Source organism: Rousettus aegyptiacus, unplaced genomic scaffold (genome assembly GCF_014176215.1).
Source record: "Rousettus aegyptiacus isolate mRouAeg1 unplaced genomic scaffold, mRouAeg1.p scaffold_m13_p_18, whole genome shotgun sequence".
NCBI lineage: Eukaryota > Metazoa > Chordata > Mammalia > Chiroptera > Pteropodidae > Rousettus > Rousettus aegyptiacus.
Genome location: NW_023416293.1, coordinates 13,371,953 through 13,383,483, shown reverse-complemented (window position 1 = coordinate 13,383,483; position 11,531 = coordinate 13,371,953). Strand labels below are relative to the sequence as shown.

The 11,531-nt window shown below is 55.3% G+C and overlaps 1 protein-coding gene and 1 long non-coding RNA gene across 2 annotated transcripts; one reads left to right on the top strand and one right to left on the bottom strand.

Annotated features, from left to right (window-relative positions):
* Positions 1-2,969: 2,969 nt before the first annotated feature.
* CUNH1orf53 (chromosome unknown C1orf53 homolog) lies at positions 2,970-9,227 on the bottom strand. The gene is made up of 3 exons (XM_036235483.1): positions 8,940-9,227; positions 5,803-5,904; positions 2,970-4,453 (listed from the first exon to the last, which is right to left on the bottom strand). The coding sequence occupies exons 1-3, from the start codon at positions 9,198-9,200 to the stop codon at positions 4,382-4,384; spliced, it is 435 nt and encodes a 144-aa protein (XP_036091376.1). The 5' UTR covers positions 9,201-9,227; the 3' UTR covers positions 2,970-4,381.
* LOC118613374 lies at positions 9,209-10,231 on the top strand. Its single transcript, XR_004955439.1, has 2 exons — positions 9,209-9,412; positions 9,675-10,231. It is a non-coding gene; the product is annotated as an uncharacterized LOC118613374 (long non-coding RNA).
* Positions 10,232-11,531: the final 1,300 nt, after the last annotated feature.

Genomic DNA, 11,531 nt, shown 5'->3' with positions numbered 1-11,531 from the left:
AACCCCTCACCTCCGACCCGCAGCTCCCTCCACCTGTCTTTCATTTTCTGTTTATGCCTCTAGCCCGGGAGGGGGGAAGAAGGGGGAGGGCAGAGGGTACCCCACCCCCGGCGGGTGCCCGGGGACGCGCTCCGTCCCGCCCTTCCAGCCTCTCAATAATCCGGGGAGGTGTTAATGGAGGCCTCGCCAGTTACTGAACCTCATAAAGCCCCAGCATCTCGAGGCTCGGGCCGCGCCGGGAACCGGAGCCCCGCGGTGCGCCCCGGGCTCCGGTCGCCAGCCGGCCGCGGCCTTCCGGGAGCGCCGACCTCCAAGACGCGGTCGCCAGCCGGAGCCGGCACAGACGGCGCGGGGCGGCGGCTGCTGCGGGAACCGCGCCAGGCCACTGATCGTTCCCCTCACATCCGCACCCCCCCCCCCCGGCCTCCCTCAGTCTGGGCTCTACCGGCGGGCGAGGGAACCAGGCACTTTGGGGTGCGCTCTGCGCTCCGGGGGAGGGGAGGGGTGTTGTCGGCGGGTCAGCGGGCAGGCGTGAGGTCTCTGTCTCGCCCGGCCGCGCAGGGAGATGGAGATGACGACTAACCTTTCGGGGGAGAACCGACTCAGAACCTGGGAGAATAGCCTTTCGGGGGCGCAGACAGACGCCCAGACCCAGGACGGGCGGGGCCTTGTTACCTGGCGGCAGGTCCCTGAGAGGCTGCGTCGCCCCCGGCAGCCCCAGGTGCAGCCAGGCGGCGGGGAAGCGCACGGAGAACCGGGAAGCCGCCTCTGGCCCGCGGTTCGCCCACTCCCCCACGCAGCGCGCCCCTCGCGGCGGGAGATGGGGGGCGGGGACCGCTGAGAGGCTCCCGGCGCCAAGGGAGCAGGGGATGGGAGCAGCGAGATTGGCCGCTGAGGGATGCGGGTCCGGGTTACCAGGCCACCGTCCGTGCCGGCTCCTCCCCGGTGACCCCATGGTGCCTCCGCATTGCGTGCGCCCAGGGCGCGGTGGGCTGGCGGCGCCCGCGCGCCCGGGATCCGCGCGCGTAAACAGCATGGGATGCGGGGCACGTGGGGCTGGGCAGGGGTGACCCACCTTTTCGGGGGCCTGCCAGCTCCGACACACAGTTTAGGGGTGGCGAGGGGGTCCCGCAGGAGCCGCGAATCCCAGCTCCTCGCTTTCACCTTGCACCCCAAACCCCGAATGTAGCTCAGAGCACCCTGGACAGAGTCCGTCTCTGTGCTGGAACGCTCGGCTTCACCAGCCGGAGTCTCAGCCAACTCGTCACCTCCCGAGTCCCCTCGCCCAGATCCCCACCACCCCGGCCTCCTTAGCTCTCCCTCTCCTCCAGAAGCCCCCCCATCTCGGTCCGTGTTCACAGCCAAGGAGGGGACAAGCCTCCCAGGTTCAGCTTCTACGATCGCTGGCGAGGCCATCGGATGGACGGCGACACCCACCCGAACACGCTCAGGTGCTCTGTCTCATCCCTGGCCACAGCAGCGCTTTTTATCCTGTTCTGAGTGACGAGCCGGTTTAAGTATGTGGTAAACACATGCATTCTGCACACACGCGCGCACACACGCACACAGGCGTGCGCGCACCGCGCCGCACACCCCTCGCACTTCAGAATCCAGTTTTCGGTGGGAAGAGGCGTGGACAGGGAGCTCCCACTCCCCGGAGCCCACGATCTCCGTTTGCGCTCCATTACGCCCAGAGCCTCCCCAAGGGGGGCCGCGGGGCCTGGAGGTTTGTATCTTGAGCCCAACCTCGAAGCCTTTCGTGGGGACAGGGTGCACCCGGCGCTGGCGCTCGCGCACGGAGCAGGGCACCCGGAGCGCCTGGGCGGGTGGGCGTCTCTGGGACCACCCACCCCCTCATTAGAGAGCTGAGAGGTCTTCCACAGTCTCTCCTGGAAACTAGGCTCTCCACAGGGGCGCGCCAGCGGGACCTGCCGCCCCTGCACGGACGCGCGCGCACGCACATACACACTCACACACACACACACTCACACACACACACACACACACACACACACACACACACACACACACACCCTTTTTTCCCCAGAGGGGAGGAGATGGCTTGGGCAGAAGTTCCCGTTTGATGGTTGCCGGGAAGTGAAAAAATTGCACGAGGTTTAAATCCCACGTGCACGTGTCCCGTTCGCACACTCGAGCCTCTGCGCGAAGGGGACGAGGCAGGCGCTGGCGTGGAGTGGGGGGAGGTGGTGGGGGGGGTGCGGTGGCGGGGGCGGGGGGGGGGGCGATGCCCTCCGGGCTGGCCAGGCGCTGTGCAGTGCCACGTGCTCGCCCGCCGCCAGCCGGGTGCTGAGCCCGGCCCGGCCCGTCTGGCGCCCCGCGCCGCAGTCGCGCGTGTGGAACAGCCCCGGCGAGCGAGCTCGGGGTGCGGGGCGCTGCGACGGAACAGAGCGGCGGGGCCCGGAGGGCTTCCTCCCTTCTCGCGGTGCCCTGGGTTTGGGAACCCCAAGTGTCCCGAGGGTGGGGCGCCGGTGTGGCTTCCGAGAAAGGGGTGGGCGCGCGGAGATCCACCTGTCGCCAGGCCCGTGAGGGTCCGCCCCCCCCCCCGCCCGCACCCCGCCCGCCCTCCAGCCCTGTAAGCCCCACGACGAGACACACAGCTTCCTCTCCGTCTCCGTGTTAGAAACGACCTAGCCACCCGCGTCCCCCGCTGGCTGGCGCCCTGGACGGAGAGCTGCGCCACGGTGGGGTCCGGACCGGAAGTCTCTGTCGCCCCACGTCCACTGTCTGGACCCACACGCCCCACAGGAACCCCGCGTGCTCACTTTACAACGTGCGAACACGGTGTCGCTCGAAGCCCTCGAGGGGAGGCGCGTTTATGTGTCCACACTGCGTTTCACGTGGGCGCCCCCCATCCCCAAAGCCGCGGATGGCCCCGACCTGGGCGTCCGCCCCATCCTCAGCAGCTCCTTTGCTGCGGGCGCCCGCAGGCTTGAGGTTCTGCCAAGAAGAATCACAAGCGTCCCACAGAAAGGGCCTGCGCGACGGAACCCGGGTCCTCGCTTCGTGGGCCGGGCGCCCGCTGCAGGGAGGTTGCTCGGCGCGCAGGGGGCGCGCGGGGTGCAGGCGCCCGTGTCATTCCCACCTGCCCTGCGCCTCTCTCAAAACGCAGCCTCGCAGGGGACGCGCGTCCCGTCCTCTCTCCCTCGCTTCTCTGAAAAGATGGCCTTTCCCGGCTCCATTTCTTTCCCTTCTCCCTCTTGGCGCTGCTGCGGGAGCCCCGGCCAGCCACGACCGGAAAGCGGCCTTGGTCACCTTCAAATCTGGTGGGAACTATGGGGCCAGCTGGCGGCCCCAGACCGGGGCCTGGAGACATTGATTGGCTAAGGGGACCGAAGGCAAGCGCCTCCCCCATCACAACGGGGACCCCCTTCCTCCCCCAGATGACTTCCGGGGAGGGCAGCGCCTGGCCACAGAGCCCGGACGCCTGGCAGGGCCCGGGGCCAGTGCTGCCGAGGGCACGTCGGCCAGAGCGCCAGCAAAGCTGAGGCAGCAACAGGCAATCGTTTGGGGGAAACAATTTCATATCTGCCATAAAATGAACAATGGAAGTGACAATCCACGGAAATACTAGAACCTTGCTGGGCTTCTTCACGCCTATTTTACAGTTCGAAGGGCTTTTATTTTGAATCTCGCATGGGAGAAAGCACCAGAAGGTCTGGGGTGCTGACGATCTTTGAAGCACTTACTGAGGCCACAGGCAGAGACCAAGGCCAACCCCTGGAACGCTGGGGAACAGCCTTTCAGGTCCTGCTGCGAGGCGAGGCTAATAAAACGTTCTAAGACAGAGGCGCCGGGGAAAACGGCACAAGAAACGGAGGAGAAAAATGTAGGGGAGAGAGAAGGAAGAATGGTTTCATAGAAGCGGCCTGACCACGCCCCCACGCCCCCGAGCGATTTAAAGTTTTCATCGAGAGAACAGATGGAAGATGAGAGGGTCTCCCCCGCGCACACTGGCAGCTCCTGGGCCCTGGGGCTCCGGGGCCGACAGCCTCACGGCGACCCCCTCACAGCTCAGGCCACGAACAAAAGGGAGGATGCGTTCGAGCTCTTCCGTTTGCCAGCGACTTCCGCTGGGTCCCTAACAGCGAGGAGAAAACAGTAGGAGAACTGAGGCCCCATGAAAATCGAGAGCTACCAATGTCACCAACGGCTTCTGTTTGCTTAATGGAACAGTCATTATTCTCTTGCTTTGACATATGTGTTGAAACAAACAAACAAAAAAGAAGCAAAAAGAAAAAGAACCGTTAATGTGCCACTTCAGAAACACATTTGCTTTTTTTTTTTTTTTTACTTTCTTGATGTTCTTTTAATGACGTTAAAATAAGGTTTAATTAGATGGAGAACAGAGATGAAACTGTTGTCAAACGTAAAAATAGGAATTGAATTGCTTCCTTTTAGATGGGTCTTTAACGTTGACTTGACCATATGGACACTGCAGAGGAAATAAAACAAAGTATTATAGAATCACTTAGCTATCATCTCGGAAAGGTACAGCACTCCTTGAGCTGAAAGAGACTGCCGCTCATGTTAGGAAGATGGTTTGGTCTCTGGGGTCCTGCAGACTGAGAGGAGAATAATGGCAGCCTGTGGCGAACCATCCTGATCAGGGTCCAAGAATCACTTCCTCAATGCCACCTTCCAACTTTAAGAATTTCACTGCTAAAAACTCACTCTCAGAAAATCCCGAGGTCCCCAATTTACGCGAAGTTTCTACACATTCCATTGGAAACAGCTAATGGTACAGGTAGGGACATCCGTAAAAGCGGGGGCTTAATTCTTCAATGCCAGCTACACTTAACACACACACGTAGCATCGACACCTTAATTATAAAGTGGGTCGGTTAAAGGAAATAATACTTTTGCCCCAAACCACACAGTAAAAGTGGTCTGTAGACAGAGGTTCGTATCCGTATATAATCCTAGCTTTGTAACAATTTACCTGACTAAGATGTTTCTAAAAACTTATAGTGGAGAACCCATTTCCATTTATTTTCCTTTTTTTTTTTTTTTTTTTTTTTTTTGCTCAAAATTGAAAAATTGTGAGTTCATCTAAATCGGTGAATATAGATACATATACACACACACAGCACTGAAATATATATTTTAGGAAAGGTACAGCAGCATGTTTGGGGTAGCTAGTCTCATGGTTATAGACAGTAGAAGAATGCCACAGAAAGAGAGAGAGAGAGGAGAAGCCGAAGGAGGAGGAGGAAGAAGAGAAGAGGAAGGAAGGAAAGAAGGAAGGAAGGAAGGAAGGAAGGAAGGAAGGGAGGGAGGGAGGGAGGGAGGGAGGGAGGGAGGGAGGGAGGGGAGAGGGGTAAAGGAACAAAGAAAGAAAATCATAATCATTCAAAAGACACCCACCTTTCAATGCTGGGCAAGTTTCTATCTACTCAGCTAATAATGAAGAATAAAACGTTTTCTGGGATGCAGTGTGCACCATTCCAGATCCTTTTCCTGCCCTCTTTGTACTTAAAGCAGCGAACACAACTTATTTAAAACCTCGTGAAAAGTTTCCTTGTAATAAAGAACTCCCACGGATTTCGAATCACAGCATTTCAAGGAACCGGTGGTCACAGTGAAATGCCACCAAATCCCATTAACTTAAAAGGCCCTGTGCTGGCCCCGAGGACTTCGCTGCCCCTGGCTTGAGCAGCTTGTGAAAAGTGCGCTACGGGGCTACTGAGCTTTTTTATTTGACTTGTTTTTCGAATGACAGGTCGTTACGAAGTCACAGAAGCACCGCCAACTGCCGCTGTCATGTGGGCGCTTGCCACTCACGTGTCTGCAGGCTGAGCCGCAGCATCTTCCTCTCTGCAAGTGGGCGACCTGGGTGAGCACCACGTAGCCAGTGGCTGGGTCCACGTAGTCCAGCTGGCCAGCCTGAAGCATAATGAAATAAAACAAGTCGTTCGTCTCAACATTCATCAGACCTCCTCACCCTTAACTTCTACTCAGAAAACACGGCCAAACTTTCTTTCAACAATATGAAACTTCTTCCTGGCAATTAAAGCCTTGAATGCATTCCAACATTATACGCGAGCCAACTTTACGTGACAGAAGGAGAAAATATACAGTTTGAGAAAAACGAGAAGCTGATGGGAAAAACAACAGCCCCTCTATGCGCAGTGACCGTGTGGCTACTGCTCAGGTATTTTTCATTCAGTTTCTAGGTAACAAAGTTTAATAACCGGTGATTTAGATGATTTGAAGAGCTTAAGAGGCTGAAAATGAACTTTCACTCAGAAGTTGTGCTTGCAATTTCAGTACTTAAAATATGTGGATCGTGATTTAAACGTACAGAAAAGGTGCTAATCGAAACCAACAGTCCTCATAGAAAAGAATTACCTTCGCTATTACTGAACACTTTTCTTTGCCTACATGTTGTGACTGCAGTGGACATTCTACTCTATTTTTTTTGTGTGTGTGTTGTTTTTAAGCAAAAAAAAAAAAAAAGAAAAAGTATTGTTTTAACATTAACACTCTCTACTTTCATGAGTTTGATCAAAAGCAACTCTTCTCACACCATTTCGGATGCCAAGGAAGCACACTACCTACGTTCATTCATGGTTTTTAAAAGCGTCCCAAACACAACGTGAAGGCAGAGCCAATAATTGGACCACTCTTTGGATCTCGGCCATGTGAGCGACGTTATTTAGCCTTGAGGTTCTGTGGCGGAACTCTCCCCTGGGGCGTTTATAGAACCCCCTGGTTTATGGAGAGTGGTTTATAGAACCACTCTTGTATAGGGTTGGTTTTTTTTTTTTTTCGTTCAAATACGCATGAAATTCGGATGTCTTCTAACGTTTGTTTTTGGACGTGCCACAGCGTGTTCTTTGGAGTTCTTCAGTGTCTTCCTTAATGGTTGAATGCTTCACTCTGGTTGAGGCTTTCACCAACTATGCTTCATGAATTAAGCTTGGAGCAAAAGGGCGCACGGAGGTCCAGGCTCGGTCCACTCTAAGGCCTTCCAGCGAAGCTACACCGGGCCAGCAGAAATCCAGCAGGCAAGTCCCAAGGCCAGAGTAAGGGGCCTTGCAAATCCTGCGGGACCGCAGAAGCAGATTACCTGAAAACCAGGACCTCGAAATGCTATTTTAGAATGACCGTCAAGACCTTACTTCCTTATTTGCAAAGCTCATGTCTGGAGAGTCGGAACACACACACACACACACACACACACACACACACACACGGAGCCCTGTTAGCAGCCTTCTTTTTCACTTGTCATGGCTTCTGGGTCTTCTGAGGGCGATTACCCAGCAGCCTAGAAGCCTGGTACATCAGTCCTGCGCTTGCTTGCGTCCGCTCTCCTGCTTTCCTTGAGGATGGAGAAACTCTGAGCTTGTTCGCCGTCTGCACAAACTTAACTGGTCTTCAGTAGATGAGCCTCAGGTAACGGTGACGACAAAGATACGACAGGAGCGCTGACAGTTTGACTGGAGAGCAAGGTGCTCAGCGATGCCGGCCACACAGGGGGGACGGCAAGAGGCCTCCCTCCCTTGAGGCACAGACAGACGAGCCCTACGCGGGGCTCCGTTTGTTGAGAGAGGAGAGCAAGCTTGTTTGGGGGGTGACTTGTGGTCTCCTGGACAGTTGATCTGTGATGCTGATGCTGATGGCACAACCGTGGGTACCCCAAGTGAGAAAAGGCTTCTTTCCCAGGTCGATTAAACCTGTCTGTACATGCCACTGGTGTTGGCTCTAAAAAGAATGAAGCTTTTTGTTTATATTTATCATACTTGCATGCCGAAATATGGGAACAAATCATACAGGGTTATTTTTAAAAGAGTACAAACTACAACAATTAAAAGCTGCCAGCCGTTTCCAGATGAAATTTATGCAGAAGTTTCCACACTTGAATGAGTCAGGCAGTGGAGCCTTGGGGCCTATGATCTAGGAAAGAAGGTCAACTTTAGGCACCTTCCAAGGTTTTCTTGCATATTTCTTTGGCTCGAGCCATGCCAGACAACACTAGTCCAGTCAAGTACTGGTCACACACGGTGTATTAAATAAATTACTTTCATAGTGTTTTTGCATATTAATTATAAAACTCACTTGCTCTCTCAATAAAAATATTGTCACACTACCTTCAGACTCATGTAGGCTGAGGTGTAAGAAAGTAAGGAGAGACGGCAAGTTTTGATATTGCTGCTAACAAGCAACTGTCAAATCCCCCAAACGGGAGAAAACACAGCTCAAGACTGTCCAGGAAGGGTGCAAACGCCCGATTACAAGTTTTCTCTGTAATTGTGCTCCGTTAGAGTGGATGGAAAGGACGATAGGAAAATGAAACTTTTGGTAACAAAAATTGAATTCACTTTTTTTGTTGTTATTAAAATCATTAGAGAGCAAAGTGTTTAACTGATGTCGATAAACAATATTTTTCCTGTGACTTCTCAGCTCCTCTACGTCGTCCATCAATCCCTTAACTCCGTCCGCACACACACGCGCGCGTGCACACGCACATGCACACACACGGGGGATGGGCGCACACTGCGGCCGGAGTTGAGCTCGGACGCTGATCAGAAACGAGTTGCGGCCACGCTCAGGACAGACAAACGTTAACTGAGCCCGGGATAAGAAACTGTGGCCACTGTTCAAAGAGAAAAGGTCGGAGCGAGAAGCGCGCGAGCTTCCACCCGCCAGACGCAGACACACACACACGATTCCCCAACCGCGCCCTCTGCCGGGGACGCGCAGGCCCAGCGGGAGCGTCCTCACTGCGCAGGCGCGCGCACACTGCGGCCTACCGGGCGGGGCGGGCCGGGCCCTCACCGCGCAGGCGCATGGGACCGCGAACGCGCAGGCCGGGCCGGGCTCTCACTGCGCAGGTGCACGGGTCCGGGAACGCGCAGGCCGGGCCGGAGGGCCACAGCGCGCAGGCGCAGGGGCGCCGGGGGTGGGCGGGGCCTCACCGCGCAGGCGGCGGCGTGCAGGTCCGCGATCCGGCGCTCCGCGGCCGTTAACTCCTTGCTCGCCGGGCGCCGCGCCTCCGCCTCGGGCCTGTCCCGCGCGCGGGGCCCGGCGCCGCTGCGGTCTCGTCCAGAAGCGGAGCAGAGGGCGACGCCGAGCGGCTGTGGCCCTGCAGCGACCCGGACGGGCCTCGTCGGCAGGGCGGCGGGGGGCCAGCCCCGGAGCGCCGCGCCCGCCAGCGCCGGCACGCGCGTGGCCGCCATGGCCGCCGAGGCCGCGGGAGGCGGGGCGCCCGCGCGGGCGGGCGGCGGGAGGCCCGACGGGCGCGGGCCCGGCGCGAGCGGCCACCTCCCGCCTCCGGGCCTGAGCTCTCAGTGTCCCCTTTATCCTCTGAGACGGAAAGGGCACGTTTTTGTGTGTGTCGTGTCAGACTAGGCTTGGACCGTTAAGACGCACTGTGACCGCAGCAGCCGGGGTGTGTTGATGGCCCATCCAGGGAGGGCTGGGGGGAGGGGCGCGGCATGTGACAGGTGTGAGGACCCACGTGAGAAGCCGGCCCGGCCTGGCCTCAAGTGACCCAAAGTGAAAGGGAGAGGTTCTAGCTGAAAGATGACAGCTATACCGATACCCCGCCCCTCCCTCTCCCCAATTTTTGTTTTTAATTTACGGGAACTAGCGGAAGCCCAGGAGGACATGTCGGGTGTTAGGATGGAATTAATCCTCGGCCTGGGTTTCAGGAAAGGAGCCGCTTTGTAAGGGTCGGTTTTGAAAAACTGAGAGCAAGAGAAGATTGCGTTGTACAGGGGGAGGAGGATGACAAAGCCACCGGGAACCGTCGCCGCCCCTTTGGGGCACCTGTACCTACCGTGCAACCCTGCAATCACGTTTGGGTTTTCTTGGTACTGATTGAAGCAACCCTACTGATCCATTATGAATCTCAGAGTGTATTAATAAATTGGAACCCTGTTTTGCAAATCTGTTTCTTTTGTGTTGGAATAAATTAGTTAACAGGATCCAGAGACTGCACAGTGATTGGAGAAGGTTAGAACCTGAAAGGCTAAGGAGGGTTCCTAGAGGGAGAGCTACGGGGATTTGGGACCACACGAGATCAGCAAAAGCAAAAAACTGCCATTAGAAAAGAGGATTCACCATGAACTATGTGTGTGTGCGTGTTGCCAAACCAAAATCTCAAATAAAGGAAATAAGTCTGGAAGTTCGGAATGAGAGTTGTTAAAAGTGAAGATGAGGACCTATTGATGGGTCATGAAATTCATGCAAAGGGCGGGGGCAGCATTTTACAGAAACGAAATAAACTAGGCCAGGTTCCCAGAGAACACAGTCATGTAGAAAGCGCGCGTTTACATGAAGCTTATTTGGGTGGGTGAGGGAGTGGGCGTGAGTGTAAAGGGTCTGAGCAAGGGAGACCTTTGTGGGTGGTGACGGAGAGGTGTGCTGAGCACGACGGTTACGCAGGTCTACACGTGTGGTCAGATGTGGAACCACACACCTTGGTCCAGGGTGGAGCTCTTGGTTTTGGTAGTGTAAGTACAGAAGTTGTAACTATTGGGGAAACTGGGAGAAGGCGCCTCTTGGTACCATCTTTGCAACTTGTGAATTGTTTCAAAATTAAAAACTGATTAAAAAACAAAGATGTAAAAATAGTTTTCAGATGACTTGGTAAGGGAGATAGCTGAACTGACCAGAACCTTTCCGCCTCCTCCATTCCCAGGTTTAACAATCATCCTGTTAAGGCTGATTTGGGCGTTTAGGGCGAGAAAGCCATTTTGTATTATTATCCTGTGTTACCTGTGTGTGCATTCTTGTAGATTATCTACCTTTGGAATAGAATCGAAGCTGGGACTCTGCACAGTTAAGCGTTGATAAAACCTGTTCGTACAAATCATTTCCAAACACTGGATCATGTGACTAGAGTACCTTTTAGACACTGAATAGATTCTCGGCACCTTCCTACTTTAGAGGACGTATCATTTCACCTTAACTTAGATTCCCTGAGTCCTTTCAAGAAGTTTCCTGGGGTCTCGGCCCTTACCTGTCATGCATGTGTCATTTCTTCTCAGGTTCTCTGAGCTCCCGGGGGCACAGTGTTCCCCCTTAGCGTGGTTAAGTCTCACGTAATTCACAATGCGTTTATGGCTCCATTAGCTATAGACTAAAGAGTTGCTTTGTGCCCTGTCTCTGCACAAATATTGTCCCATTATTTGAGGTGTCTACGTTGATAATGAATGTGCTCGTTATTTGGGGGGGAGGAGGAGAGGAGTCCAGAGGCACACACTGCCCTAAGTTTCACTGCTATTCATTTTTTGTCATATTGGTCAGGCCTCTCCATGTCACAGGGCGCAGACCACACAGCTTCCTCTGGTTACCGTAAAGTGGACGTCGTCCCGGACCCAAGAGGCTTGACTTGCCTGGGGCTCGCTGCGGGCCGGGACGCAGCCTCCAGCTCTCGGCCCTGCCTGTTCGGTGCTAACTCCCTGTGGGCAGGCCATGCGTCACCGGTGCAAGGTGGCTGCCAGCGGCTACGTGCGCTTCATCCTTTATCAATCCTTAACTGTGCAGATTCATCCCTTCATCCT

Excerpts from the sequence above, each read along its gene's own strand:
- CUNH1orf53 (XM_036235483.1), bottom strand. The coding sequence starts at position 9,200 with ATGGCGGCCACGCGCGTGCCGGCGCTGGCGGGCGCGGCGCTCCGGGGC. Across the intron at positions 5,905-8,939 it reads TGCACGCCGCCGCCTGCGCG|GCTGGCCAGCTGGACTACGT; the intron begins GTGAGGCCCCGC and ends ATTATGCTTCAG. Across the intron at positions 4,454-5,802 it reads GCGGCTCAGCCTGCAGACAC|TGTCCATATGGTCAAGTCAA; the intron begins GTGAGTGGCAAG and ends TTTCCTCTGCAG.